Here is a 25,461-nt window from a genome sequence, read left to right on the forward strand (position 1 = left end):
CGGCAGAGTGGCTGTTAACATTGGGGGGAGCGGTGGCGTAGCGGTTAGCGCTGCGCTGCTCTACGAACCCGGCGACCCGAGTTTGATTCCCGCTCACGGCCAACACCGGTGACAATTATCTGAACCGGTCATAGGCCTCCCCTAGGTCGACTCAGCCTCAAATGAGTACCTGGCATGGTGTGTAAACATCGCCACGGAAGACAAAGGCGGCCGGGCGTGGTGATGGCCACACACCCCCTCGTGTGTGCCGTGCCAGCCTTCATAAGTGCAAGCAAACATCACTTGCCCCGACGGTCTGTGACGGCTATACGCTGAATGTTTGTCTTTGCCTTTGTCACTGAAGGGGATTGTCACAATGGACTACAGCGGTGATCACGGGCAAGGTGGAGGAGCGCTTTGGGGAAGCTGAATAGGACTCGTTAACATCAGCCCTTGATTGCTCAGAGACCTCGGACGCCGCCGTTGGGACCCAGGTTCGCTTCGTCCTAAATGTCACCGCCACATCCCGCGCCGGGGGGGGGGGGGGCGTCACCCGGCACCGCCGCCGGGTCTATTTGGGCACCTCGCCGGAGCGTCTTCTAGTGGACGTTCGACTCGACGCTCCGCGGTCGACGAGGCGCGAGCGTGCGAAGGCTCGCAGCGCGAGGGGACGCGCGCTCCGCCTAGCCAGCAGTCGGTCTGCCCGGGGGCGATGGATCGCCATGCCTGGAGGAACATTCCAAATGGCGCGGTGATGGCTTAGCGACTGCGGCTGTATGTATGTACGTGTACGTGAACTTCTGTCGCACCGTACGTAGACAACCGCGCTAATCAGAGGTGCAGGGGAAGGACAACAAACTAATGGCTTCCTCATAAATGTACGTGCAAAACACTGGTGTACTGAAGTAGTAACTAGTAACCTCCAGGATAAATAAATATTCTGATTCTGATTACGATAATTGGCACGTTTTGTTTACGTGACAAACTTTGCTAATTGGCTGTGTCGGGTGGCGGTGGTGGGTTAACGAAACATTTATATTTACGCGATCTAACCCAAACAATCTTTATCATGAGTCTTGGAGGCTGAGCCTTGCTTTTCCTGGAACATGTTTGTGAACAATAATACCTCTCGAGGGAGTATTTCCGTGAAATCGGGCACTGCGCACGTCCACTCCGGATGCCCTCAAGCGCGCTTGGACGTGAATAACGATGGTGTCTCCGTACCTCGGCATCACACACACACAGATTGAGAGGGTTAATGTAATTTTCCCCGTGCAAATATTGAAGAGTTTTATAAACTAGAAATGATGTATTTATTTAACCACTGAGTTATGTAGCTCGTTTTCCGAAGTGGCCTGGCCACAAATGATAGCTCAACGAAGAGGCTCATCGCGTGGGAATGTGTTTGCAGCCAACTATTTTAAACGTGCGATGTTGATTCTAAACATGGAGGGAAAACCCGGAGGACCCGGAGAAAATCCACGCAACCACGGGGAGAGAGACACGCAAACTCCAAATATACAGCAGCAGCAGGCGTCAGGGTCGGGAATCAACCCCACGGCCTCCTGTAGACCAGGCGAGGTAGTTAACATCTCCTAGCCACTGTGGCGCCCGTTCATTTGGCAGTAGGGGAGGGAGGGTGCCGCCTGTTTCCGCGCGGAGCGAGCGAGAGAGAGAAATGGGTTTTCTGGCCTCGTGCAGAGACGACCAGTCCACTCTGTGAGCTTCGCCAAACGCCACCGCTGGGCCCTGGGACATTTGAATAATCTCAAGGAAACTCTTTGGAAGTCATTGTTCGATCTTTTCAAATAATCTATAAACGTGTATGTGAGGCAAAAGAAGCAACTTGTTGGCGTTCCCTCAGCTGCTTTGGAGAGCTCAAGGTATTTCTTAAATCCGCGTCGTTCTTTTTCTGCACAAAGCCCGAGGGCGGCCACTTTCAACGACTGTCGACGGCGCTTGTTTGTTAAGCGGGGGGGGGGGGGTCGAACGGGACCTGTTGTTTTTGTCGCCAGTGGAACTTCAGGCAGCGCAGCAAACTCGTGCCACTCCCCATTGCTGCCAGCGAAATACAAATTCACGCGCGCATTCATACGACACTCACGTACACGTCGCTCGTGCACGACACACTCGTGAATCATGCACAACACACTCATGCACACACAATACTAATGCACAACACACATGCACATCACACTCACGATACATCAATCAATCGATCTCGATTTGACGTGCCAGTATCTCCCTCCGTAAGGTCGGCATCAGTGCACCTCACAGCAGAACGGGAGGGGTACAGGGGGCATGCATGTATGTTGAACTTCTTTCACACCATACGTTCTAATCGGAGTTGTGTGGGGAAGGACGATAGGCTAAACACAAAACGCAGGGCATAGAGCAACGGGAATGACGGATAGACCTGGCACATCCTCAGCGGCTAACACCGACCCAGCAAAGTAAATTGCAACCTTGCGCAACGAATAGCATAAGGAAGGTAAGCAGGAAATGAACGTTGATGAAAGGTAAAGAGACAGGTTTTTTTTATTTTTTAACAGTTTTACTCACAAACAAGAAAAGACAAAAATTATCCCACGGCGTCTTTAACAGAGTGTTGGGGCAAGTGCGAGCACTTATTGAGGACGGCACGGCGCACGAGGAGGTGGGTGACCACTCATTCCCAGCCACCTTTGTCAGTGGTGATGTTGACACACCGCAACGGGTACTCATTTCAGGCGGAGTCGACCTCGGGGAGGCCCAGAACCGGTTCAGACAATCGTCACTAGTGATGGCAGTGAGCGGGAATCGAATTTGAGTTACTGGGGTTCGTAGCGCAGTGCGCTATGCACTGCACCACAACTGCCCACGTTTGCACGCATGCACACACAGCACACTCACATAGCATGCAATGTAATAAAGACAAATATCCCCCATATAGCCTTAACAGACTGTTGGGGACACGTGCTGCGAACGAGCACTTATGAAGGCCGGCATGGCACACGAGGGGGGGGGGGGGGGTGGCAAGCACCACGCCCGACCACCTTTGTCTGTTTTTACAGATGTTTTTACACACCGCACCAGGTACGAATTTCAGGCTTAGTCGACCTAGGGGAGGTCCATGGTCCAGTTCAGATAGTCTTCACTGGCGTTGACCGTGAGCGGGAATCGAAGCCGGATCTCCAAGTTCGTAGGTGTTCCCCGTGATGCACACCACACACACACGCGCGACTACCAGCACAGATTTGCTTCGCCAGGATGGATTCTCGGGCGGGTGTTTTTGTAGCCGTGGGCCCAGAAACCCCACCGGTGTGATTCCATTGCGGAGTTGTTGCACCGGGCCCAATCGCCTATCCTTTGTAAGCGCACGCATTCGTGACTCCAAGAAATGTTAATCTACTCCCAAATCGCCACCCTTGGACCAGAAGTAAACCTCGACTCGCGCCACTGAGCAGCTTCTCGCCGTCATGCTGCTGCTGCTGCGTCGCCCTACAACACGTTTAAGGGCCCCACAGTGGCGAGATGTTAACCACCTCGCCTGGGGGGTTTAACCCGTGAGCTTTCGCGACCAATGTTATCCATACTCGAGGTTGTTTTGGGTTATATCGCGTCGATATGAATGTGTCGTTAAACCCGCAACCACCCGGTACAGCCAATTGGTAAGGTTTGTCACGTAAACAAAACATGCCAATTCCTTGCGAGTGTGAGGAGCGACTTCCACGTCGTGTAGAGGGTACTCTTCTTAATTCCACGTACGGCACACAGTTTGGTTTGGGTTGTGCCGCGTGCTGTGCAGCGCGATGTCCGACGCTTCGCTGCCACGTTGCTTAACCCAAAAACAAATGTGGGCGTTGTATACTTTGCTCGTGGTCAAATGCGGTGTGTGTAAGCGTAGGGTTGGAGTACGATTGCCATCATTGTCATCAACAAGGCAATTCACGAAAGTGAATTACATTCTGATTAACCTGCAGTACAGAGAGACAATAGGTGAACGGTTCATAGTCATGGTCGGAGTCAACTTTTAAAAATTGTGTGATGTTTCAAAACGTCGGTGATGTAATTCCATTCATAGCTAAGAGTTGGTGACTGTTAAACGGACATGAAGATGTATTGTATTACTGAATGGGCGCATTTAAAAAAAAAAGATTAAAAATCCGAAAAGGAATTCAACTCGCAAAGCTCCAGCCAATCCCGCTTAACTCCAAAGCCTTTACAACTCCCGTTACCGTGTCGCGCGGCGCGGTGGGGGCGCGCTGCGGTGTGCGGACGCGGTACGCTCGCCGAACAAAGGATCCGAGTGTTGTATCCGCGTATTAAAATGGCCTTTGGCATTATTAACATTTGCAGGCAGTCCCCGACTTACGAGCGGCTTCCGTTTCTGGGACCCGTTCGTAAAGTCTAACGGTTCGTAGGTCGGAATTAAGTCGGAACAATAGTTCCAGCATACATGCGGCCATGGTGGTGAGATGTTAACTACCTCGTCTGGTATACAGGAGGTCGTGGGTTCAATCCCGACCCAAATGCCTGCTGTATATTTCGAGTTTGCATGTATCTCCCCATGGTGGCATGGATTTTTTTCTGGGTCCTCTGGTTTTCCCCTCCACATTTAGAAACATGCCTTTAGAGTATTTGGCTGCTATATAATTCGACGTGATAAGCCACTTTGTTAAGCTATCATTTTGTGGCCAGGTCGCTTCTGAGAAAGAACTACACAGCTCAGTGGGCCTTACCTTGTGAAATAAACATCGTGAGTTAAGATTAAGTATCTTGCTGAGGATCGCTGCGCCGAACCAAATAGTTCCGCGGCTCGGGTCGCAGGTGCGAGTTCACGTTTACAAGTCAGAGTGTTCACAAAATACGCGTCTCATGGATGCCCGTCCCTAAGGGCGGATTTTCGTGAGTCGGGCGTTCGTACTGCGGGGACTGGCCTGCATTTATATACCTGGCCGTTTATGTATTTCTTTTTTTATTTCGTCAGACCATTGGGTGTGACACATGAGGGTCGGCGATTTCGGACGTCACCCTCCGACCGTGGCTGGACCTCTAGGGAGAGAGGGCGAGAGAGAGTGCGAGAGAGAGGGCGAGAGAGAGAGAGCGAGAGAGTGAGCGAGAGGTGGGGGTTTACATAAAGCAAAGTTATAAAAAAAAAACTACGAAATGATGAACGAAGCAAAGTGCCGACTACACCGAGCATCTTCTTGTTTCCACTGATCGTAAAAAAAAAGAGGGAGGGCGAGTGCGAGAGAGAGAGCGAGAGAGAAGGCGAGAGAGAGGGGGGGGAGACGTTCGTCGGTGTTGGTTGACTTCTCTGACCGGCACGTAACGCGCGGGGGAGGGGAGGGGGGGCAGGGGGACTTCTTCTCTGTTGCGCGTCTCTCGGGGTCCCCCCGAGCCCCCCCCCCCGAGCCCCCCCCCCGAGCCCCCCTCCCCCCCCAGCCCCCCCCCCCCAGCCCCCCCCCCGTGGAGGCACACGGCCACCGCTCGACTGTCGCGCGGCGTCAGCGCCCCGAGCGCTCGCGCGGACGTTCATCCATAATGTGCGCTGGAGGTTAACCGAACGTGACCGAATGAATAATTTATTTGGCTTAATTAATTTCTCGCCGAGCGAGAGAGATTCGCGGATTCATTGGGACATTCAAAAGCAGCCCCAAACTTCATGTGTTTGTTCATTATTTTGTTCAGTAACGTTGTGAATGGGTCGAGCTCGTTGGTTCAGCTCATTGACGCGGCGTAGACTCGGTTCACGGCCCCGGTCGCTTACATTTTTTCTCAACGTTCGCAGTCATATTGAATCAGGGGGGGGGTGGGGGTTCGTTTCAATCCACTATATTATTTCCTCATTAATCACGCCGCCTTTCACTTGCAAAACCCAGCGAAGGACAGTTTCTATTCAAGATTAATGAATCGTCGTGCGTTCTAGTGAACGTCGCAGACCGGCGTACATTCGTTACGTTCCCGTAGGGGCTTCCAGGCTGGGTCTTGAACTTGTTCTTCATGGCCACCCAGCCCTCCCCATCTCCCCCTCCATCCCTCCACACCTCCCCCAACCCTCCATGCACCTCCCCTGCTACCAAGGAGCATGCTCGAATCCGCTATGGATTACTCTGACAACCTTAATCCTGCAGTGATCACAGAGCAGCTCTTAAATTACCCGAAGCAGTGACGAGAGGGAGGCTTCATGATTCGCAAACATTGCCGTCTGCCGTCTGATTTCTTTTTCAATTGTGGACAATAATAATGATGCCGATGAAATCCGATTCACGGCTTATTGTTGATCTACGGTGGAACAAAGGCCTTGCTAAGCTGCGGGGCTTTGTGTGACCAAATTGCATCACTCCGGTCAGTCGCATGTTGGTGAAGGCTTAGAATGGGGCGGCGGGTTTGAGGCTCACGGTCGGTTCGTATATGGCCAACGTTAGCTGCGGCCGGCAATCGAACTCAGGCCCGCTGGGTCCACAGTGCAGCGCCGCTAACTCATCAATGTGCCACTGCTCCACGCGGACACACGAGTGCACACAGCCATTCCTGTTCTCGCGCGTGAGGCCGGTGCGTTCAGAAGCTGAATGCCAATGATCTCCAGGTCTGCTCTCTAGGGTTTCGGGAGAGAAGGAGCTTGTCTAGTTTAGCTCCTGCTCCTCCGTTAGGGAACGCAGACTGCAGTGGTTTACTCTACAGTTCATAGTATGGCTTGCATGGGCACAATCACACTGTGGCTTGTCTTTCATGTATATTTACGTATATCTATGGGTCTCTGTGCATCTCTTTGGGTCTCTGGGTGTCTGAATAGATTTACGAAATCGTCCATGGTTTGGGTTTCATGGCCACAGTCGCACTCCTGTGCCTTTAATTTTCCATGCATGAGGGAGGTGTGTACATCTGCCTGTTGATGTTCCGATGTGGTTGATGATCCAACCAGCAGCGTCTCTCGAGGAACGTCAAAGCCAGGAGTTGCGGCTATATTTTGGCCACTGCATTGTGGCAATAATAGAGGTTTTTGTTGGGTTAGATCGTGTAAATATAAATGTGTCGTTCACCCACCACCACCCGATACAGACAATTTGTAAGATTTGTCACGCAAAAAAACGAGCCGATTGTTACTCCTTTACACCGGTGTGTTAGAGAGTAAACTCACAAAACTTACAATTTTAGTACCGTGACGTTTTCGCTGGTGATTGCAACCAGCTTTTTCAGGCGATTTGCCAGAGTTGATTTGCCACAACTCTGGCTGACGTAGTTACTAATTGGCACGTTTTGTTTACGCAACAAACCTGACTAACGTAGCCGTGTCGAGTGGTGGCGGGGTGAACGACACACGATCTTACCCCCATAAAAAACCTTATCATGGATAATATTGGTCGCTAAAATGCCTTACTACGAGTTAAACTGACATTGTGACGAATATAATGGCACAAAAAAACCACACAAAGAGATAGACTCTGGAAGGCTGCTAATCGCGGCAATTCGTCGGATTGCGAGAGGGCGGAAAACGCCGCCGCCTGCGGCCATTTCCCGCCATCCCAGTTGCCGGGCACCTGGGGACAACTGCCGCGGTGTTCCGCGTTTACGTGGGCGGCGATGATGGGACATCAAGGAGCGGAAATGCGGAGAGAAGAAGCACATTACGGCGGCGAGTGGGCTACGCGGAAGGCTAATGTTCGCTTGGGGTCCTCGGGGGGTGGGGGAGACAGCCCCCGCATCCCGGGGCTGTGTGACAAACAGGTGAAACAAGAACGGGGCCCTGCTGGAGCCCGGAGGGTGCCGCGCGGGATGGATGGTGCCACACCACTGCCACTGATTGCCTCAACATGTAAAATTAAGAATTTGGTGAAAAGATCACTCCAAATATTCCACTGCGGCCGCGCAGTGCACGTGCGTGCGTACGTGTGAAGAGTTGGCACAGTAGGGGGCACAGGTGGTGCATCGGCCAGTCGTCTCAGTCAGTCGAGCCGTGGCACCTGGGTCTGCCCCGTGACCTCCTGCCAGCAGGAGTTCGACACTTCACGTGGCCTCAACGTGCACTTAGCCTGGCACAGACGCCCTGGTGACGTCACTGCCACTCAGTGGCGAATGGCGGTTGTTGTGTGAAGGGTAGGTGCTCGCTAACAGCACTTGCCCCAAAAGCCTGTTAAGGCTATACGGGGGATCTTTGTCTCGTGTGAAGAATGCACTGCCGTAGCCGTGATGCGGCCACCCTGACCACGGGGTAGCCGTCTGCTCGGAGCTCGTTGTTGACAGAGATTTGTTGAGACCTCTCAAACAGCCTCTTCCCACCCGCAAGCGTTCTCTTGATTCACCTCACCGGTGGCGCTCGGCACTGGTGGACCCGTCAATATTTTGCCACTTCCCACGAGAAGGCCGCCGCAAACAAACGGGGCTGCCACCGGTCGCCATCGGCGGTGCCGCCGAGACGATCGCCCGAACGTTGCCGCCGTCGTGGGCGCGACGTGTGACCGCGTGCCGCCTCTCGCGTTGGCAGCCGCTCTCCCGGGGTTGGCTTCGGCTCTGGCGTGCGGCACTGACTAGGCACCACCGGGGCTCAGTTCTTTTGGAGCCGATCGTCTGGATAAGGCCGAGGAGATGTTGCGCGCGTGCAATGCTCGCACCCCACCCGTGTGTATTTTGTGGTCACATCTGCTTGTTTTTTTCCGACCCAGCGGCAATATTTCTGTTGCAATAGGTTTCCCATCATTCGCAGGTGAGAATCGTTGTCGTCGCCTTTGGGCAAGAGCCCAACGGGTCCCCAGAGTGTATAGGTCACAAGCCCTCTCTATACATGGGGCTCCCAGAGGCATGTGGCAGCAGTGAAACGTTGATAACTGAATTGTACTGATGAGCCCTGATGATGTTGAGTTAGCGGTTCTAAACGACACAATGGCCCCATGCGTTTCAGTTGGTTATTATTCGAGCTGGTGATCTGGATGAGGCTGATGACGCCGGGCACCTTTGCCTGTTGACAAATTCATCGTGGGTGAATCTGAATCTGCGCGGAACCGTCGCAGGGCTTTCAAACTCGGGTGTCACTTTTATTTTCTTTATTTCACATTCCCGACGAATTCAGCTCCAAAGAAATTATTTCTGAATCAGATTTTCTGTACCGCCTTTTGCAAGAACACTGCACCGGCCAATCCATCCCATCTAAGCCACTGGCCATGCGGTATGGTGCCAAACATTCATGCCTCGAAAATTTGTTTTATATCTGTCTATTCTAGCTATGTAGGTCATTAAAAGTAAATATAACAAACAAAGACATATTTTTCCCAATGCTCTTCAACTTTTAACCGCATCACATCATGAGATGAGGTGGCCATTCAGAACTCTCGCAATAAGCAGTGCATCACGATGCATTCGATAACGGCTCTCGTGGAAGCAGATTTCACAGAACTGCTTCTGAGATCATTTCAAAATGACCTTTGTTGTGAACACACAATCCCCCTATGGCCCCGCGAGTGGGAAATGTTTCTCGCACGGCAGTCAAAAAAAAAACAATAAAGCTTTCAATCCTCAGGACCCGGAGTGTTGCCAAACGAAGCGACAGCCCAACTTGGACTCGATGGTTTTGCGCGTGGAGCCTTTTGGCGAGAGTGGGCTGAGACGTCAGCTCGCTCGTTGTTTGCGCTCCGTGCTCGCCGTGTATTTTCACTAAAAGCCAATTGACCCTTTCCCCGTTTCGAGATGTCTGCAAGTTGCAGAGTGGGTCACATCCACCGCTGAATTTCGTGACGCGTGCACGCGGTTAGCATACATTTTATTAAGAAAGGCGTAGCCGCGCCATTGTTTTTAAAGATATTATACTCACCACAGAGAACCGGAGCAACACGACCACACTCGATGATAGTTGGCGCCAAACTGTGCCACACGCCCTCTAGCACGGCCTTTTACTTCCGATTTTATTTGGAATCGATTCCGATCTGATGACGTAAACGTACACAATCAGAACGGAAATGGGAAGAAAAACGAATAACGTACGTGCACGTACACATACGCGAACTTCTTCCGGGCCTCCCCCAGGTCGACTCAGCCTTAAATGAGTACGTGTACGTACACGTATGTCATCGGAAGGGGAAACGGTTAAGAGCCGCACTTCCATTCTGACCGTCGTTTATTCTCATGACGCCTCTTCTCCCCGGGCCCAGGCCTCCGCCGGAGGAGATGACGCAGCAGATGCGCGACCTGCAGTTCAGCTCGCCGGCGGGGGGATGTGGACCAGTGGCGTCGACCGTGGCACCGGCAGCGAGCGGCGGCGGCGGCGGTGGCCCGTTAAACCTGGCGCCGCAGGCGTCGCGGCGTTCCGACGGAGCCTCCCCGAGCGCCGCCAAGCGCTTGTACCGCAACCTCTCGGACAAGCTGCGCGGCGCCGGCGGCAGCGGCTCGGACGAGGCGTGCGCGGTGCACACGCGGTCCGAGCGGGAGCGCGAGAGGGACCGGCAGCAGCGCAAGTCGGCGTCGCTGGTGAGGGGAGCGGCGAGGACGGAGGCGCTGGCGCTGCCGGGAGGGTGGGGGAGGGGGGGCGTCCGCTGCTGCTGCTGCGGCGCACAGATCCCGCTGGAACTACGGACGCACGCTGCACCACAGAAAACACTGCGCCACCCGAGTTCGATTGCCACTCGGGCCCCGTGCCGGTGACGATTTTCCGCACTTGTCCTGGGCCTCGCTTATGTCGACTGAGCCTCGAATGAGTACCCGGTGAAATGTGTACAAACATTAACACTGGGGAGACAAAGGCGGCCGGGGCATGTTGCTGGCCACTGGCCGGTGGCCCTCGTGTGCCGTGCCACGGCCTTCATAGGTGCTGCCCGTTAGCAGCACTTGCCCCTACAGCCTGGGTAGGCTATACGGGGGATCTTTGTCTTTGTGTTCTGGACTTGTGTGCCATGCCCGGCTTCATAGTTGGTACCCACTAACAGCACTTGCCCAAAAAGTTACATTACGAATATTCGGGAGATCTGTGCCTTTGCCTTCACGTGACCCTTTGACCCCCGTCCCCCCCCGCGGCGTGCGCCGCTAGCCGAACCTGCAGTGCGGCGAGGCGCTGCTGGCGGCCGTGGAGCAGCAGGACATGGAGGGCGTGCGCCTGCTGCTCGACCGCTTCTCTCCCGACGAGCTGGACCTGAACACGCCCAACAGCGAGGGCCTCGTTCCGCTCGACATCGCCAGCATGACCAACAACGTGCCCATGGCGCGCATGCTGCTGCGTGCCGGCGCCCGCGAGAGCCCGCACTGTGAGGCCCACGGCGCGAGGCCGCGTCGGCAACGTGCGCACGCACACACGCGCCGCTCGCACGCACGCACCACTCGCACGCACGCACCACTCGCACGCACCGCTCGCACACACGCACAGAGCCGTGGCCCCCAACCGAACTCTTAAGCTCGACGCCAACTCTTAGCTTGAGACATCAGTCTAAATTTTTTATTATGTTTTATTTTTATCATTTTATTACTTCCCTTCTACGTGACTTTACCGAAAGAACCAAGAAGAAGAAATCAGTCTAACACGCAGTCCCACCGTTATGCAAATTCTAACTCTGCCCATAATCATAACTACATTAAAAACTATAAACCAAACTAGGTTGTCATTTTTATTTTACTAGATTGTGCCCAGAATATTTATTTATACTGGAGGATGTCCAGTAGGGCCTGGTCTGAACGTTACAACAACAAACAATGCAAAAACACGATAGGAGTGCCAAGTATAGGGACTGTTATACAAATCACTGAAAAAATATTGAAAGAAAACTAAACTATATTTTATATTTTACCAGGTAAGGCCCACTCAGCTATAGAGCTCTATTTCAGACGCGATCTGGCCACAAATGATAGATCAATGAAGTGGCTTATCACGTGGAAATGTATAGCAGTCAAACACTCTAAATCCAAGTTTATTCTAAATGAGCATGGAGAAAAACTGGAGGACCCGATCTTCTGTATGCCAGGCGAGGTAGTTAACATCTCGCCCACCTTACTTGAGGCATCAGCCCCAACACGTGCTCTCACCGTTATCCCAAATCTCACTCTGCCCATAACCATAACTCTCACCATAACTCCAACCCAAACTCTGACTCTGAACCCGACTTGTGATTTTGACTCCTCCCTCCCAACAACCATAATGCATCGACATATTGAGAAACTTTTTTGCTCATCCGGCTGCCGCTCACCCTGAGAGGTTTTTGTCGCCCGAGTGCAGACAGACAGACCGACGCGCTCACACGTCCGTCCGTCTGCGCCGACAATTATCGTGCGGAATTCCCTAAGGGGTGTTTCTGAGCAGAAGCAACAGGGTAGCTACGGCGGTATTGATGATGAGCTCTGTTGCAACCTTTGACCTCGGTTAAAAAAAAACACCACTTAAATTGTTCACTCCGCCGAAGGTTAGAAGGTTAAAACTTTCTATTCTTTAACATGTTCTTGTCGAGAGTTGGGAATAGTTTTGGAAATTAAAGGAGAATCGGACAACCGTGTGTGGAGGCGTGAAGTCTTTGGGTGGGAGGGAGGGAGGGGGAAACTCCATTCGTAAACTTTCAAGTTTCTTTCGTAACAAGTACGAGTCACGTGTTATAACTCTGAATAGGCAAATCGTAGAGATCTCTAATTGGCGACTCTGCGCCCCAATGTCCCATTGCCGCTGGCCACTAGGGAGACGAAAGGCAGCCCGGGGGCCACGGTGCAGGGCCAGCCACCCTCTTCGCGTGCCGCGCCGGCCTTTGTGGCTGCGCTCGGTAACGGCGCTCGCTCCCGACGGCCCGCTCACGGCTACGTGCGCGTATCTGTGTGCGTGTGCAGTCGTGAGCCTGGAGAGCCGGGCGCAGCACCTGAGCGCGCTGGCGCGCGAGGCGGAGCAGCGTGTCGGGGAGCTGGCGGCGCAGCTCATCAACGAGCCGGCCGGCTGCGACGCGTGCGAGCGCCAGCGCCAGCTCGCCGCCTGGGAGTGGCGCCACCGCCTCTACAAGCGCATGCAGACCGGCTTCGAGCACGCGCGTCAGTATGCCTCCCGCGCCGCGATGGGTCGCGCGGGGGACGGGGGACGGGGGGCAGGGCGGGGAACTCGTCCTGCTATAGGGGCGCGTCGCATTGGCGTCCGCGGGGCGATGCGGGAGAGCGTCCGAGGTGGCGTCCCCTCTGGCTTGTGCCATCAGTGCGGAGCAGCAGCCAATCGAGTGCGCCGGAGGTTTTGTCGCCCGCGGGTGCCGCGTGCCACGTGCGGGTGGTTTTGACCGTCTCTCGTGACGGATCGAGAACCACCCGTGCTGCGCTATCGCCCTGATGCGTTACCGTGGCGATCCACCCGTGCTGCGCTATCGCCCTGATGTGCTATGCCTTTGGGAACCTGCACTGAAGCTGCCATCTGTTGGCTGGGGACTATAGATTCAGCCACTTGGATGATTCCATGAAGCGGCGACGCACTGGTTCGTCTACTTCATTACAAACTCCAGCCACCACAGTTTGATTCCAGACCCTGGCCAACATCAGTGACGGAGTGGTATTTGAATCGGTGCTGGAACTTCCGTTATTCAACAAATCCGTGCGAACTGCCAGCGTACTCATGTACGGTCACAAGCCCCGATGACCGGAATGACGTGGAGAGGCCTTCATCTAGCGGCAGATTGACAAATTACTGCAAATATTGAGTTAATATCGTTTTCGTCATTGTTGTAATAGTGATTTTTAAGTTAGCAGCGGTGGAATTTCACACTTGAACGGGCACCCTGCTGCGTTCACGAACCGGGCCGGTGGTTCTGCGTCGACTTGGCAGTCGTTCATGAGCGGCTGACATTCCTTGCTATTGAAAACTCAAACCACTCTCCGTGTTTTGAGGCAGCGTGGCCTTTAAAAGGTTTGTTTTTTTTCTCCAACAAAAATAACTTTGGAGGGCAACCGGCGTATCCTGCAGGCTCTCCGTTGTGCGCGCTGCAGCTCACAGCTCACAGTGTCTTCTCGCGCCAAACGTTGCCCAGCGCCCATCATCATCCGCTTGGCTGCTCCTGAGCCAACGGTGGAGATTCCACGCTCCCCTGGGGGACGGTTCGTCTGCGCCACAACGGCTTCCCCCAAGCAGTGGCGTTTAACGTGAACAGGATTTTACGTCATTGTGTGTGTGTTCTTTTTAAGATAAAAGTGACCGGCTTGCATCTGGCGATGATGCAGAGCTCGGTAGTTCGAACCTTGACCCCGGGGCCATCTAAGATTCTGGCAGTTCGTGGTCGTGATGCAGCAGCCTGGGACCTTCAATTGAGTTTTTTGCTAAAAGACGAGATGGCGGTCGGTATTGAAGCAAACGCGACAAGTGGAAGAAGAATTGTGGTTCTGGGGTATTTATCGTAGATATCTGGACAGACTGGGAATGTGGATGCAAGTGGAACTTTGTGTGGCAATGTGCGTGATGCCGGGGGGGGGTGTGAGAGAGAAGTCGTCAATAGACTCTGGCCGCGATTATTGCCCTGCATTTGTGGCCGTTTTTCGTAGAAATTAGGGGGTTGTAACAGCGATTGTTTCCGGCAGTTTCCACCAAAACAATTATCTCATGGACACTCAAACACATGCCGCTGGGAATTATGGGCCAACGCAGCTACTAGCTGGGCTGTGATGTAAAAGCTATTAAAAATAGATGTGTTTTAGCAGGTAAGGCCCACTAAACTATATAGCTCTTTTTCAGAAGCGACCTGGCCACAAATGGTAGCTCAACAAAGTGGTGTATCACGTGGAAATATTATAAAAAACAAAGATTCTAAACGCACATTGATCCTAAATGTGGAGCGAAAAACCGTAGGAGCTGGAGAAAAATCCTCACGACCACGGGGAGAACATGTCAACTTCAAATATACAGCCATCAGGGTTCAGATTGAACCCACGACCACCTGTATACCAGGTGAGGCACTTAACATCACGCCTCCACCACACGAATTGTCTATACCCCTTCATGTGATTGGCTGATGGTTAATGTGCGGAAGAAGTGCCATCGATGTTACCGGCTGAATATGGATTGCGGATGAGAGTCTAGTTTTGTGCCTAAGCCGGTAAACGGTAGGATGTCCCAGCTTGGTGGATGTGACTCGTAGTTGTATTCTGTTTGCACGGCGTTTTTATCGGTGGACTGCATAGACCACTAAAGAAGAGGAAGGATGTTGACTTTGTGACACTAAAAGTTCGGTATATATACGGCTGACTTATAATCCGGGTGACGTTACGAGCGAGAGAGCTGAAGTTTAACAGAGATAACTGGTAAAAATATCCTTCACGCCCCCTTTGCATGATGGAGACGGCGAGAATTTAAGTGACTTGGGGGTTTGTGAAGGAACTCAGCGGCAGAGCGTTGTGAACGTAGTCGTGCAAAAGCAGGGCCAAGGAGCGCAGCTTGAAGGGGAGACAGGGGGGAGCAAACCGAGGTGGGCATTAGAGAGGTCGCCCCAGAGGTCAGCGACTGCTTGAAACCCCGACGGTCCTTGTGGTAGGAGCAGCGGCGAGGTTTGGTGGCGCTAGCGGGAATCAAGGGGCGCCATGGCGGCGAGATGTTAGCTCCCTCGCCTGGTGTGCAGGAGGGCGTGGGTTCGATCCCGACCATGTCGCCTGTTGTATATTTGGAGTTTGCGTGTCTCTCTCTCCCAGGTCCTCCGGTTTTTCCCTCCACGTTTAGAATCAACATCACCACGTGCTCAGAGTATTTAGCTGCTCTAAATGTCCACGTGATGATAAGCCACTTCGTTTGAGCTATCATTTGTGGTAGCCCAGGCCGCTTCTAAAACAAAGCGATGTAGCATCAGTGGGCCTTACCTGGTGAAATAAAAAAAGTTGGGTTTATGATCTGGGGCGGTGACTCGGCCCAACAGTTCACCGCTCATTGCAGAAGGACACTGTTCAGGGGATTCAACTCCCGACATGCGGCGACGTTTAATTCCCTGAGTGCCGACGTCATGGGTCCAAATTTGGCCAATTTTTATAAACCACCCGCAAATTACTCTGTCGCAAAACGCACAGCAATCATGGCCCACTCACCTCCCCCCACCCCACCTACAGACCCTCGTGAGAAAAGTGGCAGGGGGCTCGGCCAGGCTTTGCTGGGCAAACAAGCGCCATAATAAATACATACAAATAACAACAACAAATGGAGTGACCGCAATCTCGCAATGTTGTGATGGCCGTGCGTGCAGGAACCCCAGACGCCCCCACGCACGTGCAGCTGTGCGTGACGGGGAGCCACACACTGACCGTCTCGTTCCAGGAGCCGCTGCTCATCAACGCCGCCATCGTCACCAAGTACAAAGGTGAGCGGCGGTGGTGACAGTGGTGACAGTGGTGGTGGCGGTAGTGGCGGTGGTGACGGTGGTGGTGGTGGTGGTGGCGGTGTTGGTGGTGGTGGCGGCGGCTGTGGTGGTGGTGGCGGTAACGGTGATGGTGGGGGTGGTGGTGGCGGTGGTGGCTTTGGTGGTGGTAACGGCGATGGTGGTGGCGGTGGCTGCGGTGGTCGTGGTGATAGCGGTGATGGTCGTGGCGGTAGCGGTAGTGGTCGTTGTGGCACCATTGCGAGAGTGCAGACTGCTCAAACGCAGTCCCAAGAGCGGCGCTTCGCAACCGGCGTGGCGAAGTTCCAGCTGGTGTCCCCCGTGATGTTTTCATAAAATGATAGTGGAGGATAGAACATCGCCGTTTGCCAGCTGGGACAGACGGAACTCTCCTCCTCCTCCACGCCGTTTAGCGGCCGATCCAGCCCCACCACCCCCCCACCCACCTCCCGCCCTCCCCCTCTCTCCACATCGGTCGCGGCGCCGTATGGCAGGCGGCCGTTAGCCACCGCCGCTGGCCCTCGCAGCTGCCTCGGTCACGCGGGTGCAGCGGGGATGTTTTGGTTCTCTGTGTCGTGAAGATCGAGAAAGCTCGAGGGTGAGTGCTGTGTGAACGCCGCTGGCTGAGAAGCACCGGGCTAGAAGATCACACGCCGTGCGTGCGCACTCGTTTTGGCGGAGTTGACCCTGCAGGGGCCTGCCGCACCTCAAATATTGGAGGAAGTAGCCAATATAGCTCAGTGGGCCTTGCCTGGTAATATACAAAAAAACATCGTTTTTAGTTGAGTGTGCCGGCGTCAGGATCCGCGTTTGCAATGATACCGCAAATGACTCGATTGGGATTGTACACGGAGCAGCACTCATCATCCCCTTTCTGGCAGAACAATGCCCCAGGTCACCCTTGCAAATGCGTTCTCTCCAAGTTAAACAAAGTCAGCTTGAAACTCGAAGGCCCCAGGTCTTCTCTTCGCCGTCCATTCCCAATTTGAGACAAGGAAGAATGTTGGAAACTTCCTTCATTTGGAGCAAGAAACAAAATAGCCCCAATAAAACTACCGGTGCTTTTAGATTATATCATAAACAATTGTTCCTAGCTTCCAGGCACTGCACAGCTGCTGGAAATTATAGTCTAACGAAGTCTCATCGCTCTCCTGAACATTTGTTCTCATTGATTTTTCTCTCTCGTTTTTGTCAAACCCATTTAGAATCGGACGAGCTGCAAACACGCACGCGCACGCTTTGTTTGCACCGGTTTTTATCCACATGTTACCTCTAGCGACCCACACGTTGCTGCGGACGCGGTCACGTGAAACCCATTCGTGCATTGGCGGGCAACGTCGATCGCTTGCTGGAATTGAATTGGGAGTGGCAGTGATAAAGAGACGTGTCTTGAGATGGTGATGGGTTTGGAGAGTCCTTCGTCCGGCAGTTGAGGGATCATGTCAGATGGTGATAAGAGGCAGGGGTGAAGGAAGTGCCTCATGGCATGCCCATCCGTTTCCAATCAACATAATCATCATGAATATCGTATCCATTGTAATGATTGACATCATCGTTTGCATCCCAACTATAAATAAAAAAAATTCTTAACAATCGACATTAAAACTATTCATCGTCACCCTCATGTATTCACCTCATTGTGGTCACCATCACCAACATCACCTTCCCGCTAAAAGCGGGCCACACAGTTGTCCTGGCGCTCACTTGGCCCACTTAATGCTGCCGTGGGAATTTGGGCCCAGCCCGTGAACAGGGCCGGCTCGGTTTGAGGTTTGTCGCGAGAACGTGTAGTTATTCTCAGCCTATGGAGTTTACATGACAAACCTTACTTATTGGCTGCGTCGGGTGATGGCGGGTTTAACGACACATTTATATTTACGCGATCTACCCCAAAAACCCTCTTATGGATGAAGATGGTCACTGCATCATGCGCTTTTAGATGTGCTTCTGTCTATCCCTTAGAGATGAACGAGGCCAAACGGACTGAGAACCTGACTTTCATTCAACGGTGTTTTAGGGGAGCATGTATGAAGGGGAGTAGAGCGAGGTGAGAGGGGAGACTACGGTAGGCAGGGGCGAGGGGCATGAACCACCGTCACAGCAGCGGCTTTTGGCTAACAATCAAACCACACAGCAGCGGCTTTTGGCTAACAATCAAACAAAGACGGTCGCCGCATCGTGCGAATTTCAGATGCGCTTCTGCGGCCGTCTGGAACGCTCCTCCTTCCGATATTAGGAAGCCACTGGGAGCTATGCACTTTTAAATCATCTAGATTGAAAACTAACTTCTTTACAACTGCGTTTTGTCCTTCCCCCACACCTCCGATTAGTGTGGTTGGCTACGCACAGTGCAAAAGAAAGTCAACATACATATACAGTGAGGGAAACAAGTATTTGATCCCCTGCTGATGTTGTACGTTTGCCCACTGACAAAGAAATGATCAGTCTATAATTTTAATGGTAGGTTTATTTGAACAGTGAGAGACAGAATAACAACAACAAAATCCATAAAAACGCATGTCAAAAATGTTATAAATTAACATTAGGAGCACTCCCTTTAAGAGTGTGCTCCTAATCTCAGCTCGTTACCTGTATTGAAGACGCCTGGGAGCCAGACATCTTTCTGATTGAGAGGGGGTCAAATACTTATTTCCCTCATTAAAATGCAAATCAATTTATAACATTTTTGACATGCGTTTTTCTGGATTTTGTTGTTGTTATTCTGTCTCTCACTGTTCAAATAAACCTACCATTAAAATTATAGACTGATCATTTCTTTGTCAGTGGGCAAACGTACAAAATCAGCAGGGGATCAAATACTTTTTTCCCTCACTGTAGAGGGGTCGGAACATCAATACCCCAAACGCCCTGCTTCACTGATAATAAACCGGGCTGCCAACCGCATCAGGGCCCTGTGTTGCTCACTAGACATGGATTTCAGTCACACATAATTAAGGGTTTCGTTGTGGGGCACGGAGAAGCCTTCGCAGATTAAAGATGAGATAAGTTTCTAGTGCGTGTGAGGCAGAAATCGTAATGCCTCAGCGGTTCGCTTCTCTGTCAGTTCTTTGCCGTGTTGACGGCTCAGCCACCAATGCTTCCTCAGCTTTCCTGTCTGACATGCCACGGACGAGCACTCGGCCAAATCTAGGGCGATTGCCGTTTCGGATTTTGCCATTGAGCAAGCCAAGACGTTTGGAGCGGCTGCAGGAGACGTTTCTCTTAGTCCCGCTGTCATCAGGATGAGGCCCTCTGTGCGTGTACTTGTGCCCCGGCCATTCAGTGTATTTTGTGGCTGACGACGACGACAAGGATTGAATATCTGGCAAGTTGCCTTTTTGTTTCCGTACTGCATTAAAACCCAGATCTCCATTTAAGATGCTGCTCCTGCCCTCGCCGGGCCCTGTCACAACGTTCAGCCCTTTTGTCGACCCACTGCTGCTGGATGAGGCTCTTCCCCATGCCCTTCTGAGTGGTGAGAGATATTTTTACCGTACTTCCACCGTGCTGGGTCAGTGCTGGTTTGCGATGGTGATGCAGAACAGCAGTACCCTCTAACCACCCACAACGCTTATCTCACCTGTCCTCTGCGCATGATGGCGGTGGCCCCACCTGAGTGCTATCCAGGCTCAGGCCTGCTTGGCTTCTGAGGTCTGCCGAGATCAGGTGGATTCCCGCTGATTTTGCCCTTGTATCGGGCTCTTTGTCGGTCTCATTATAATTGAAGGTAATCATTCTATCTGTAAAGCCAAGGAGGCAGCGGTTGTTTGTGTGTTTAATCTCTGTCGTGTCTTGATTCGTACAAACCCAGGTTTTAAGAGTGGCACTATCTGGCATTTGGGTGCCAGAAAAGTACATAATTGAAAATTATTTTTCAGGAAATCACTATGATCGAGCAAGAGTATTGTGCGCCTTCCATTTCACAGCCACGTCATTACCGCGGCACCGCCACGTCAATTACCATTTGCGGGTTTGCGAAGGCTCAAATTGCGCGGCGGTTTATTTTTTGTTTGTTCCCCGGAACTTTTGGAGAGAGAGAGAAAAAAATGTTGGCAGGGGCACATACATCAGTGCAATCAACTGTCAAAGCATGCGTCTCCCAGATATGTAATCTGCAGCTGCCAGGGAGACGTGCGGGGGATTCTGTAGGGGAGTGTTATTAAGGATTAAGGATTTGAAGAGGCGGCTTCAGTATCTCTCTTCAAGTCATTCCGTGAGCGTGCCTCTTGCTGGCGAATTCTTGCCTCGCAGGAAATATTGCAAACAAAGAACCAGGGCAAGGAAAGCATTACAATAAAATCCGCGAGGTCGACGCGTTAATTATCAGTTGACGTTTTGGCGATAACGGTGTATGCTGATCAACGAGGCAGAGAGGATTGTTGGCCAATGGATTTAGCTGCTGGTTGCTTGCGTGCAGCCCTTTGTAAATCCACTGCTGGATGAAGGCCTCTCCATTGCTGTGCCGTCTGTGGAGTTGTTCGACCGTACGGGTGGGGGGGTGGGGAGGGGGGTGGGGAGGGGGGGTGGGGAGGGGGGGTGGGAAGGGGGGGTGGGGTGGGGGGGTGGGAAGGGGGGGTGGGGTGGGGGGGTGGGAAGGGGGGGTGGGGAGGGGGGGTGGGGAGGGGGGGTGGGAAGGGGGGGTGGGGTGGGGGGGTGGGGAGGGGGGGTGGGGAGGGGGGGTGGGGTGGGGGGGTGGGGAGGGGGGGTGGGGAGGGGGGGTGGGGTGGGGGGGTGGGTTGGGGGGGTGGGGAGGGGGGGTGGGGAGGGGGGGTGGGGAGGGGGGGCGCCCAGGACCGGTTCAGATATCACTCGCCACTGACATTAGTCGTGACCGGGGAATCGGCTCGGGTAGCCGGGCGCATGGGGCAGTGCAGTAAACCAACTGAGCCTCCATCGTACTGCCACCTTGGGGGGGGGGGGGGGAGTCCGGATTCAGTGCAGGAGGCCCGTGGGTGTCGCGTCCCTTGATTGGCAGCTGGCCCCGCGACCCGTGCTATCATTACATCTGTGTGGACAAGCGATTATGATTATGGTGGTGGTGGTGGCGGCGACGGTGCCGAGGGTGGCGACAAATTTGACCGTCCTTTGAGGTTGACGAGAGGACGAGGCATTGTAAAAGCAGGACCAGTGATTGCCCACCGCCCTCCAAGGTTGGGAAAACGTTGCTTTACAATGATACATTAATCGGTGGAGAAAAGCGACGGATCTCAGCCAAGTGGGCTACTGTGTTACTGGATGGCGCCGATGTTGTTGTAATTTTAAATAGCCGTGGCAAGTAGGCGCGGAGCAGGAGAGATGGCGCGATGCTCCACCGTAAACATTCAAAACAGAATACTCTGTACTCTTCCGACCTCACTCAAAACCGAGCTGGCCATCGTGTGCCAGCGTCACGCTCCAAATTTGAAAAATGAACCCACTAATTACTCAATTGGGATATCACAAAGAGCAACATCGCCTCCCCCCCTACGATGTCACTGAAACAAAGCGCCTTTGTGACACCCTGGCCCTATAATAATGACGGCACGAATACCGAGTGCACTAAACTATCAAGTACTACTACAGCAGTCACATTTTCAATATTTTTGTATTTTTCGCAAGAACGGTCGACGTGGGCCCTCCATGCCAGAGACGTGGGCCCTCCATGCCAGAGACGCGGGCCCTGCGTGCCAGAGACGCGGGCCCTGCGTGCCATATGTTGCACACTCGAAATGAAGAATGTGCCAGGTGCTCCAAATCGAGGGCAAACACATTTATTGTGGTCAATCTGTAAAATGCAACAGCACGTGTGTCACACACAGCAATCCTCAACCGACTCGCCATTAACCACGTGACTGGTGTACCTGTCCGGTTAATCAATAACAGTTTCTCTTAAACCCAATTCTACTCCTGGTAAACCATCTTTGTCTTTGACAGTAACCTTTGCACTTCACGATTCGAATATTACTTTAATTCCAAGCTGTATGTCTATCTATACCATCCACTTATAACGGCATCTTGCACCCATTACCTGTACTGTTTATATACAATATACGTACTGTACTTGTCACCATTGTATAACTTACCACTGTACATGTGTTCTATTCTCAATAGCATTGCAAGTAGTCATACTCTGGGTGCATGGGCATGGTTATAGAATAAACAGTATTAGGGTTAGAGAATTGCAAGTATTAACTAAGTACGTCATCCTTTACAATGCACAGTGCTAAAACCCCTCCTATTGAATATATCACAAACTAACAATTCAAAGCCAAGCTTGAAGTCTAGAACAGGTCTAGAACATTTCTATAACGATCAAACACAACCTTTGGGTCCTTCACCTGTAAAATGCAACTGTACGTGTGTCACACACAGCAATCCGAGTCGCCATTAACCACAGTCACAAGTCCGGTTAATCACTAACCCTGCCAGCCACCGACAGGCCCAACTCAGTTATCACATGCTGGTGTACACACGTGCAGTGCTGTACTGCACAGCAAATAAGGACTTTCACAAAACCACACTTTTTACTCCCTTGCTGCACGAGGAAATAATTAAAAGAGCGGTCCATTAGACGTGGGCCCTGCGTGCTGGAGACGTGGGCCCTGCGTGCCAAGTGAGAGAGGCCGCCCGGCTCCTCTCCGCCACGACCGAGCGAGCGAGCTCGAGCGTCGAGGGTCAGCGCCAATCCAGACCGTGCGACTTCGGAAGAAAGTTAGTGATCTGCCGAGTTGCACTTGAAGCACTCTCATGCAATCCCACTGGAGAGGGAAGCTCTCACCTTCCATTACGGCGCTTTTGAAAAGCCCTAAAGAGGCGGCGTGGGAAGAGACTATTCATTAGCCATTGTTTGCAAGTTTCCAGACAGACGCTTTCATGGCTGCCTCTTCATCTACACAAATGTCTTTTTTTATATTCCCTTACCTCATTAAATGTTTTTTTTTTATACTAGTGCCAGTGTCGGGTCGCTTCTGAAAAATAAGTTAATACCTCAATGGGCTTGGCCTGGTAGGATGGGGATGGTTTAGTTGTATTTGTATGTTTTTGGGTGGTTTACGTTTCTTGTACTTTACATGACTATCGTGTTGTTTGTGCTGTTTGTTGTTGTAACGGTCTTACCCGCCTCGACTGGACATCTGTGAAAAAGAGCTTTTTAGCTCATCGGATTCATCCTGTGAAAATCTATAATATTCTGATTCAGTTCTCATGTGCCTGTGGCCACCGGCCACGCTCGCCGCGGCGTGTCGCGTTTCGCTCACCCGGACGAGGCACTCACCAGGCCGAACAGGGGAGAGCGTGCGGTGGCCGTGCGGGCGTGTGTGTGCATGTTTATGCGTGTATGTGTGCTTGCATGTGTGTGCGTGTGTCTGTGAGCGGTAGTGTAGCGTGCTGCGTTCCAAACCTGGCGACCCGGTGATGATTATCTGAACCGGTCCCGGGCCTCGCATCGGTCGACTCAGCCTCAAATGAGTACCTGGTGTGTGATGTGTAAACATCGCCGCTAGGGAGACAAAGGCGGCCGGGCGTGGTGTTGGCCACCCACCCCCTTGTGTGCCGTGCCGGCCTTCATAGGTGCTCGCTAACAGCACTTGCCCCTACAGTCTGTTAAGGCTATATGAGGGATCTTTGTCTTTGTGTGTGTGTGCATGTTTATGCGTGTGTGTCTTTGTGCGTGCATGAGTGGCTCTCACACGGCTTGCCGCTTTGAAAGAGAATCGCGTCGTGCGGAGAGGCCTCCGCTGGCGCTCTCGTCTTCGCAATCGTCGCCGTCGAGCACGGCGTACCCCCCCCACCCCCTGGCACGCTGTCCCGGTGTCTCGCAGTGACGGCGGCGCATGTTCGCTTTGGGGGGTGGGCACTCACCGGCACCAGTGGCCACCGTGGTTGTCACTGCTCAGCGCCACGGTGCCCGTGCAATTCCCTCCCCATGCTACTTTCAGTAAACGGTGTCTGACCTCGATCGGGGCAGCCTCAGCCAAAGCTTTTTGTGTAATTTGGTTTGTCTTTTTGCCGTGTTTTTTTTCCCCAAAACAAATTGGCAACGTACTTGTGTTGAACTTGTTTGGCACCGTACGCAGCCAACCGTGCTAATCGGAGGTGCAGGGGAAGGACAACAAACTAAACATAAAAAAGCAGTTCTAAAGAAATTATGTTGTCCGTGTCACGTCATGAGACTCAAGAATCCATTTGGAACTCACGGAGCAGTGCTTGTTGACGGACGGCCTTCAGAACTTCGACTGAGAACCCTTCCAGTAGCCTCCGTTATCCACGCACCCGGTACTCTCCTACCTGACCTGTTACACGTGTAGTGGGTTCTACGGAGGCACACGCTTGAACTAGGAGGCAACACGTTTGTAGTGTCATGTAGAATCACTCAGTCAGACACGTTGTTCCAAGTCACCTGCTTACACTTTATTACTTTCTCTTGCACCAGTTGTAGGCACTCCTGTCTCTGTCTATACGGTCACTTTGTTAACCAACTTCCCCTATCTACTTTACACCTTGCTGACCTGCCTGCGGCAGCTCTTCCTCTCAGCAGCTTCTCACTCACAGCTCCGCACACAGAGAGCAGCTCACATAGGGCTTGCACGCAGCAGCGCTCACACAGAGCTCGCACACAGCAGCGCTCACACAGAAGCTTCGCTCACACAGGACTTGCACACAGCTGCTCTCCCTCTGCGCCGCTGCCCTCTCTTACACTCCCTCAGACCCGCTCACTAGTCCGATCCGGGCGGGGGGATCAACCATCACCCGCCCGTCGACTCGTGAGGGTTGAGGTCTGTCCCTGGCGAGATGTCCTCACCCTGGTCCCAGCAACCCGAACTCCCGCTCCACTCTCACACACCCCCTTATATTCTCTTCCCAATTATCCAGCTCCTCCCTTGTGTCTCTTTAGGGCCCGACAGACCGGGGCCTGTCAGGCCATCAATCACCCCTTATCGCACGCCTCCCTGGCAACACCTCCGGTGCCAGCATACGACCCCGAACCGACCCCGTCTACAAACGAATCTCCCGTTAAAGAGGTGGCGGTTTGCACGTGCAACCACACGTTGCACACGCGCACCTGCCTGCCCTCGGTTGCCCTCGGGCAGCAGTGCGCACCGCGTATTTTACCACGCTACACGTTTATTATACGGCCCCAACAGGGCTGCTACTTAAACGTTACAACAGGTTACTACATAACCGGGTCAGGCCAGAGACACACTGCCTGACCCACAATGCCGAACGTGACGACTGAAGGCTG

General features: G+C 52.8%; 1 protein-coding gene across 9 annotated transcripts in view; it reads left to right on the forward strand.

The window, feature by feature from the left end:
* The window catches only part of ANKFN1 (ankyrin repeat and fibronectin type III domain containing 1), a 270,247-nt gene that overhangs the window by 217,297 nt on the left and 27,489 nt on the right, over positions 1–25,461 (forward strand). For 8 of the 9 annotated variants that reach the window (XM_078872935.1, XM_078872933.1, XM_078872932.1 and 5 more), the window contains 4 exons: positions 10,104–10,419; positions 10,976–11,222; positions 12,748–12,942; positions 16,110–16,223. In XM_078872935.1, coding sequence (XP_078729061.1) covers positions 10,104–10,419; positions 10,976–11,222; positions 12,748–12,942; positions 16,110–16,223 — 872 coding nt within the window. The remainder of the gene's footprint in view (positions 1–10,103; positions 10,420–10,975; positions 11,223–12,747; positions 12,943–16,109; positions 16,224–25,461) is intronic. The other variant, XM_078872936.1, reaches the window with a different exon arrangement.

This window comes from Lampetra fluviatilis, chromosome 35 (assembly GCF_964198595.1).
Source record: "Lampetra fluviatilis chromosome 35, kcLamFluv1.1, whole genome shotgun sequence".
NCBI classification, from domain to species: Eukaryota; Metazoa; Chordata; class Hyperoartia; order Petromyzontiformes; family Petromyzontidae; genus Lampetra; species Lampetra fluviatilis.